At 36.6% G+C, this 8,842-nt stretch overlaps 1 protein-coding gene across 3 annotated transcripts; it reads left to right on the top strand.

Annotated features, from left to right (window-relative positions):
* The first annotated feature begins 1,477 nt into the window (after nt 1-1,477).
* LOC117408790 (TNFAIP3-interacting protein 2) lies at nt 1,478-8,016 on the top strand. 3 transcript variants are annotated; one of them, XM_034014099.3, is made up of 7 exons: nt 1,478-1,547; nt 1,965-2,343; nt 4,038-4,343; nt 4,923-5,000; nt 5,117-5,365; nt 5,658-5,774; nt 5,908-8,016. In XM_034014099.3, the coding sequence occupies exons 2-7, from the start codon at nt 2,017-2,019 to the stop codon at nt 6,190-6,192; spliced, it is 1,362 nt and encodes a 453-aa protein (XP_033869990.1). In that variant the 5' UTR covers nt 1,478-1,547; nt 1,965-2,016; the 3' UTR covers nt 6,193-8,016. The 3 variants fall into 3 exon arrangements, with proteins under 3 accessions (XP_033869990.1, XP_033869989.1, XP_033869988.1); XM_034014098.3 differs by lacking the exon at nt 1,478-1,547 and adding an exon at nt 1,758-1,840; XM_034014097.3 differs by lacking the exon at nt 1,478-1,547 and having other exon boundaries at nt 1,765-2,343.
* The last annotated feature ends 826 nt before the right edge of the window (nt 8,017-8,842 follow it).

Raw genomic sequence — 8,842 nt, 5'->3', positions numbered from 1 at the left:
TCGGAGTCACCCTGGACCCCTGCCTCTCTTATTCCCAGCACATCTCCACTCTGGCACGCACTTGCCGATTCTTCCTGAGCAACATACGAAGAATCAGACCCTTCCTCACCAACTACGCCACCCAGCTCCTGGTCCAGGCCTTGGTACTCTCCCGCCTAGACTACTGCAACTCCCTCCTGGCTGGCCTCCCTGCGTCCGCCACCCGTCCGCTCCAGCTCATCCAGAACTCCGCTGCCCGCCTGGTGTTCTCTCTGCCTCGCTTCTCCCACGCAACTCCACTACTCCACTCACTCCACTGGCTCCTGATCACCGCTCGCATCCAGTTCAAGACTCTTGTACTAGCCTACAGTACGCTCCCCTGCCTCCAGAGCCCGCTCCTTCTCCACCCTCGCTCTGCAGTGGTGGAATGACCTTCCTACAGATGTCAGGACTGCCCAGTCCCTGACCACATTCCGGCGCCTCCTCAAGACTCACCTCTTCAGACAGCACCTGTAGAACTCCTCTGTTTTTCCCCTGGGACACTTACCACCCTTCCTTAAATGCGCTTTACTTGCTCTTATCTGCCCCCTTTTTTACTGCATTTAATCCTGTACTTCAGAGTACTGTAATCTGCCAAGTGTTTAATCTGTAGTATTTTGTATTTAATCATATCCTGATGTAACTATCACTGACACTGTTATCTACTGTATTATTGAATTGTATTTTGTCACACTTGTACTTGCTTGAACCAAAGTCATTGTATTTATCTTGCTCTTAATTGTATTATTACTGTGATACTGTGATATTGTGATACTTGAAATGTATTTGCTTACGATTGTAAGTCGCTCTGGATAAGGGCGTCTGCTAAGAAATAAATAATAATAATAATAAGGTAGATTAATTGATTACAAATCAATTATATATATATATATATATATATATATATATATATATATATATATATATATATATATATATATATATATATATATATATATATATTAGCTATCTATCTATCTGTGTGTGTGTGTGTGTGTGCGTGTGATCCTGCCTGCGTTAACCGAAATCGCTTTATAGGGGGGCTTGTTGCATCAAATCACGCCATTCTGACTGCCATACCTATATACTGCTTACATACTACTACAGGGTTATGAATTTGTTTGTTTTGTTTGGTCTTTTTCACTTCACAAAGCTTTTACTACTCTGTTTTAACTAAATAAATAAAGTTTATTTTAACTACAGTCTAAATAGGCCTAACAAGCTTTTTGAACTGGGCTTGTAGGCTTTAAATGCTTAAGCTTTATTAACTAATGAACAACTTTGTAATTAGTATAATTAGACAACATAGAAAGTAAATTTATAGAGCAGTAGAAGTTACATTATCAAGTTTATAAAATAGTGGAACTTAGGCACATCGTAGCAAATGGTAACTCAAACGTTTTCTGATTGAAACAAAACAAAACAATAACAAAAACAGAGAGACATTCTTCATCAATATAGTTGCCTACGTAAAAGACAGTCCGGAAGCATCAGTGCGCATGTTCACCGAAAAGTTATTTTCTTGAAAGGTAAATTGGACCAGTTTCATTAAATAATAATAAATAAAAAAAACACAATCTTCCGAGTTCGATTACCAGCAGGGATTAATCACAGCAGTACAGAAAGGAGCAGTCATTAAAGGAGCCTAGCATTACAAAAATTACATAAAAAGTCCGCCGGAGCAGCGGGGGAAGTCCCAAAAGGAAACCCCCCCCCCCCCCCCTCAGGTTTTGGAATATTATTAATTTCGCAATGTAATGAGCATGTATGTTTGATTGCATTGATTTGCCGCTGGTAGATATTAGTTACCATTTGTGTACAGGTACTGTAGTTTAAACGTACTGTTACAGTAGGTGTTTTATAATTTATAGAGTTGAATTTCTGTCCCAACACATTTGGCATGCAAGCGGAATAATTTATCATAATACTACAATGTCTTCCCACAGCAGCTTCAACAGCACAGAACCACTGATCCACGGATACAATCAAAGAGAAGAGATGGTGGAAGGAATCAAGATGGAAAACGCAATGCTTAAAACCAAACTACAGAGCTATACAACTTTGAGCACTTTCTATCAGGAAGCACGCCTGGAACTGGCCAGAATGAACCAACAAGTCAGCGTACAAGACAATATAATCGCGGACCTAAAGGCAAGGCTAGCAAGATACGAAAACGCCACTGTTCATATGGGAGAAGAGGGGCCGATGGTTTTCGGACCTTCAAAGTCCTTATTCGAGAATCTATGTAAGGAAATCAGCAAACTTAAACAGCAACAGAAAGAGACTGAAAGAAGTTCTGAACAGCAATTGGAAACAATGAAACTAGTGAGTGTTGCTTTATTATTTATCCGTATGTTTGTTTTCTGCTTGTAATGTTAATACATCGAACAGTGAAGGCTATGCTGTAGTAAAGTAACGACAAATTATACAGTTGCTATTTCTAAAAAAAATAAGCAAAAAATAAATAAATAAATAAAAATAAGCATTGTGACGTAGTCTGAGGAAAATAATCTACAAGCACACACCATTACGTTTTCGATTAACTCATGGAAATAGGGTTGAAATCTATTTCCCATTTCAATTGGCAGTTTAATCACTGAAACATTATCTACTCTACTGACATGTATTAACATAAAGTTGTACACTAAACATTCAGAATGGCAACTATAAAATGTGTATTTTTTAATGCAGGACTTTTGCAGTGACGCATGCAACAGTCATATTGTGAATGCGGAAATTACATAGTTTCGGACTTCGGCTGTATATGCGGGCCTTAAACATATATATATATATATATATATATATATATATATATATATATATATATATATATATATATATATATATATAATTAAAATAACAATAATACATTTTTTTACCCATATCTGTCATGGTAAGTTAAGACTTGTAATACAGTATGTGATCTGTTCTGATAAATCCCAGTCGACTGTAACCAGCCCTAGTTATTCGAGTTTCCTTTATGACAATTATTACTAAAATGATATGGGTTTAACATGGGCCTCAGTCACACCTGATCCTTTTAGTAACAAACCAGAATGACCATGATAAGTCATTTGCCTTTTTAATATGCTTTTGGCATCTAAAGCATTGCCAATAACTGGCAACTTGGTCTGAAATTTAGAATGACCTAAGCCCCTTTCACACTGGAATGTTCTCCCTGGGTCAGACCCAACCCAAGTCGTGACCCGATAGCAGGGTCGACCTGGGTGACAGAAGCAAGTACACAATGGGTGTACGCAATGCAGTGGGTGTACCCAGTGTGCCGGAAGCAGCAACGTTCACATGACCACCGCCCAACTGTTGATTAGAGCAAATGTTTCTTCAGTCTGGCTCATGGTGTGTCTCAATCAACAGAAATATGGCTAAACAGAATAAACAGAAGTTTTCCTTGCAGAAGTGAAACCTTCACACAGAAGTAGCTGTTTGTTTATTTATCTCCTTACTAACGCACATCGTGTAGTTTGTCTCACTTGTCCCGGGTCAAAGCGTGTCAACCTAAATTCCTGCCAACCCTGGTAGACCGGGGTATGACACAGGTAGATTACATATTTCTGAAAAATATGGAGATAATGTTGTTCCTCAGCCTGTTTTTGCATGAAGTGTGGAAACTGCTAGCAATTTTTCCTAAATAAGTCTGTAAATAATGTATGTACCTCTTTTCAGGATGTGTTTGATTATATTACAGGCCTATTATTGTCTTGAAAAATTAGAATGAAACTGGTTTTAAAATCTGATATAACTGCACACAAAACCACCTGAGGGACATCTTTTTAATGGGGTTTAGGTTTTTTTTTCCCCCCACAGGAGGTTTAAAGTTGTTGACAAACTTACCTTATTGAACTTTTTGTATGTTTATGCTTGCTTCACTTCCATTGACCAACAAAATTTATTGCTGAGATAGATATAGCAACCTATCGTCATCCAATTTCATCTCTGTTGCATGGCAAAGCTTGTATTACTCCAAACTGTGCTAAAAGACCATTGGTGTTCACTTGCAGGAACTTCAGAAACTGCGAAAGGACTTGAGAGACAAAGATGAAGAAATCCAGAGAATGACAAGTAGACCTCCACATGAGAAAGACCTGGAGATTTTGCATCTCCGGGGGGTTTTGGCTGAGAAGGAAAGGGTCCAGGCAACCAGGGAGGTGCTGTGTCTCTCCCTCACTGATGAGGCAGAGCAGCTCCGGGCTCAGCTGTCTGCCACAGTGGAAGTATGTCAGCAGCTATCACAAAGACTGGAGGGTAAACAGAAGAAACATCCTGAATCTGTGGATGAACAGATTCATAGAGAACAATCGAGCAAGGTATGCCGGATCACATTTACAGAATTTAAAATACCCTATAAACAATGTTATTATTATTTATTATTTAGACCTAGGATTTTCTACCAAACCCAATAGTGTCATGTTTACTGACGGTAAGGGGTGGTAGGCATATTCATACAGGTTTAAACCAGTATCATTTAATTTCATGGATAATAGCCAAATGTGTATCTGAAGCTGCTTTGGGAATTTCACAGAGCTGATATTGAAACTGAAAAAACAGTAACTGTCCATTTGGAGGTGGAAGTTTTTCTAATTATTAATAATTTCAATAGTTTTGTTCTTGGATGTTAACAGCTTTAGTACATCTTTTACCAGTACTGAAATGTCTTTCTCTGCTACAGGATAAGTAGGGACTTTCCAAAAGCAAGTGTAAACATCATGGATTTTTTAAAATTTTATTTCAGGGGATTCTTTTTATAAAATTACCTGAAAGTATACCATGTATATTTTGACAAACTAACCTTAAAAATAACTAAAATAGTAAATGTTATCTTGACCACAGTTTATAATACGCTAAATAAACAAAATAATAATACATTCATGGGTTTTTTTTCACAGCTTCAGTGTGCAGACTCGAAGACTATAGTATGCCAGCTACAGGAAGAAAATAAAGCTTTACAGCAGAAAGTGGCTTATGTAAGTTATTTCTTAAACTCCATGACAATATTTTGCATACTGTTTAAAGACACTTGAGTTGACAAGTTTATATAATGTATATGTTAAAGACACTATTATTCTGTTTTGTGCCACAGGTAGAAAGCTTGAATGCCAAGTGGCAGAAGTATGATGCTAGCAGGGAAGAGTATGTGAAAGGACTGTGTCAAAAACTGAAAGTGAATTCAAAGCAGGGCTTTGGCTCAGTGCAGACCAACATGGACATGATGCAGCAGGAGATCCTGAGGCTTAACAGGCTTTTGGAAGAAAAGATGAAGGAATGCAACAGGTTCAGCAGTGAAACCAGGAAAACGGACAGAGAACGCATCCAAATGCTTGAACAGCAGGTACTTTCTCACACATACATTTCTTAATTACAATTCTTAAAAGTTGTACAGGGCCTACTTTGAAGCAAAAGCATACTGCTAACAAAAAACTACTCAAAGCTGCAATTTAACAGCTCCATCTGCAACTCAGTAGTTGTATACAATTGTTTTGTTCTAAGGAAAGTTGCCTTTGCTTGAGTCCAGTGGGGGACTCTTCGATCCTGTTTTATCAGAATTGTTATTAACTCCTAACAATACATTTCCTGTGATAAAAGAATAACATCCGGTTATAATCGCTTCTTTTATTTTTCAGGTTCTCATTTATAAAGATGATTTTAAGTCTGAGAGAGCTGATAGAGAGAGGGCACAAAGCAAAATACAAGATCTTCAGGAAGATATAGTCCGTTTAGAGCTGCAGCTGAGAAGACAGGTAATTGAAAATTCTAATATTCATCAGTGATTCAAGAAAGCAATATTACATTAAGATACTTTAGAAAAGTAATTTTTGTAATAATCTTGAAAAAATATTAACACATAAATAATCCAAACCTTTAATTTATTAGGATTCAGGAGATCAAGCTGCCCCCTTCAGAATACACATTGGCAACAGGAACCTTATGCACATAGAGACGGGTGCTGCTGAAGTGTTGCTGGGCAATAGCCGTGATCAATCAGGAGCAAACAGATCAAGCTCCCAGTCGACTCAAGATTCTGCAGCGGCAAACAGGAATTCAAGATCAGAGCACAGAGCACAGACTGACTTACAGTGTCCACGCTGTTTGGTAGTTTATAACGATGACCAGGCGACTGCATTTCTAAAACATTGTACAGAATGTGCTGAACTATAAAACAAAGAAACAGTCCAAGGAGGCAATATTCAACCGGTGAAGTAACGGCACTACTTTGAATGGTTTCAAATACCTGTTACAATGCTATTGTCAGAAATAGCTACAGTCTTGCTGCTTTTACAACATCCTTTTAACTGTTGTGTAGTTTCCAACTTCTCTGTGTCTTCACTACTCCAAAATAGCACCCAATATATTCCAAATGTCAGTTTATACAGATACTGTATTTACTGGAGTTGAGGCTCTTAGTTAAATTGACAGATAGTGGGTAACGTGACCCAAAGCTGCAGGCTACAATGTGACAATTGACTGCTAGTGATTATTGTTTTGTGGATAATAGCACATGCTATTTTTGGTCATGTGACACTATGTTGGTAAACTGAAGCAAAATCATTTTCTTCTGATTTAACATAGTGTTTTTTTCTGTTTCATCTGTTTATATTTTTCTGTACTTTAGATATCTTTCTTATCAACTCACTAACTGTCGCAACTGTGTGCTCCAAAAGGCCAGTTGTACTTCTGAGATTTTATTGTGAGAACCAACAGCAACAGCTATTCTCAGAGCACTTGACTAATAGTGCTGTAACCCGATACAGTAAATCTCTTATTCAAGTAAGGTGTTAGTGGGAGTTTTGTTTTATTACTGTGCTGTCCACAGTAATAAATGTTTACTTATTGCACTTTTTGTTATGTACAGTATGTCTAATTAATTAAAAGAACAGTAAGGTTGGGATAAGTGCAGTTGTAATAACTTGGTGCTTGGTTTGTGTACATATTGTAAATGGTAATATATTTAATTTAATAGTAATAGCGTGTTTTCTTAGAATGCGTAATTCAGTGTTAGGGCAGTTTATCTATTCTAATAATAATAATAATAATAATAATATATATATTTTTTAGCTCAAGTGTTATGTAAGACTACACAGACAATGTCCACTTTGCTGCATGGATAAATATTGGGGGAAACCGGGCTCTATACACAAGTCTCTCTACTCAAGAGTGACATACATTTTTGTGTAGGCCACAGCTATGGCCAAAAGTTTTGCAACACCTAGAATTTTAGGATTGAGACATAATTTAAAAAACAAACAAACAAAAAAAAAACCTTTATGAACATAATTTAGATATGTTATTTAGCATCATGTAATCAAGGAAACTGGAAAATGATATTGCAAAAGATATTGCACATTTTGTTAATTCTATAGGGTGATGCAAAACTTTTGGCCATAGCGGTACGTCTAATAATTCAAGAATACAGATTTCTAATCATTTCAGAAGTTAAATGAGTACAGCAAACACATTTTCAATTGTAAAAAAAATAAATAAAATAATACAGGCACATTTTAAATATCAAATTGTATTTGAAGCTATTACAGTTATTTTGAGACAGACATTTTAAAATGACATATTTTGACTTGTATTTATGCAAGGTCCCAACAAAGTGGAAATGATTGCCAGTATCTGGTATCTGCAGGCATACAAATAACTGAAATGGTCCTAATTTGGGTGTCTCATTGAACAAAATAATCTTTTTGAGTTCTTTTCAGCTCCTTAAATTAAGACAGGGTCCTAACAGTAATCCAGTATATACTGTATAGCAGTCAGACGGTATTGCTAGTACCATTTACAACCCACTGACTAAACATGTTATTTGATTTGTTTTTTTCTAATTTATGTGGACTGATTTACACGTTTGTCATAAGATACAAACATATTGGGATTATTTAAATGTTTACATAAAATGTGTAATAATCTTAATAATAATTGTATACAGTATTGTTATTTTAAAATAATATTTTTTATAATAAAACATGTTTCAGTCTATGATGCACTGCAGTTGTTTTTTGGGTGTCCATAGGCATCATGAATCTTCTTTAGACATCCCAGTGTTTTTTTTCTCAACTGGCAATGTCCCCATAATCACAACATATGCAAAAGTGCATTCACAAACTTGGAATATCTTGACAGTAACAGAATGTCGCCTCTTGACTATTACACTCATAACCAAAATCTCCTAGACAACATGGCTTGTTTCATATAGTGTTTAAGAGCATATGTATTACTCCCAAAGACCACCAACATTTTATTTTAAATCCCATCATTACCAGCTTGCATCGCTAAACCAGCCTGTCTACTAATATCTTTTATTACCTTTCATAACGTGGAGTATAAGAATAAACTTCCCTTCCTTGAGTGGCAGTGTATTTAAAACACTTCATAATCTAACTATAATTTAGGGATTACCCTACTGATGTAAAAACCTGATTAAGTTTATGGTGGTGCTGCTAATAGTCTGTCGGCACCATAATTTTGGTTTAATCCAGGCTCCATGGCAAAAATCAGTAGGAGTGTCCTACCCCACTGTCAATTTAATGAAACAACATTGGTAGGGTTGGGAGTTACTGTAGCTATTTTATCTGGGTTTTCAAAAGGATATATAGCAATCCTGCACTCCATTACAGGTTTGATAGGTGTAGTGAAATAATAGCCTGCTTTATACGAGAAACATGACTGCAACATGTTCCCCCTCCCTAGATGTTGATGATAATTGCTTTTGTTCATTCGATGGTTTTTGTGAAATTTTGCAGGTAAATTTCCAGACAACAATCCATGATTACCTACAGAGTTGAAGCAATCTCTGTATGCAAGCCTT

The sequence above is a fragment of the Acipenser ruthenus genome, chromosome 2, assembly GCF_902713425.1.
Source record: "Acipenser ruthenus chromosome 2, fAciRut3.2 maternal haplotype, whole genome shotgun sequence".
Classification (NCBI taxonomy): Eukaryota; Metazoa; Chordata; class Actinopteri; order Acipenseriformes; family Acipenseridae; genus Acipenser; species Acipenser ruthenus.
This window is presented reverse-complemented; position numbering and strand designations above follow the sequence as displayed.

Excerpts from the sequence above, each read along its gene's own strand:
- LOC117408790 (XM_034014097.3), top strand. The coding sequence starts at position 1,951 with ATGTCTTCCCACAGCAGCTTCAACAGCACAGAACCACTGATCCACGGA. Across the intron at positions 5,366-5,657 it reads TCCAAATGCTTGAACAGCAG|GTTCTCATTTATAAAGATGA; the intron begins GTACTTTCTCAC and ends TTTATTTTTCAG. Across the intron at positions 5,775-5,907 it reads AGCTGCAGCTGAGAAGACAG|GATTCAGGAGATCAAGCTGC; the intron begins GTAATTGAAAAT and ends TTAATTTATTAG.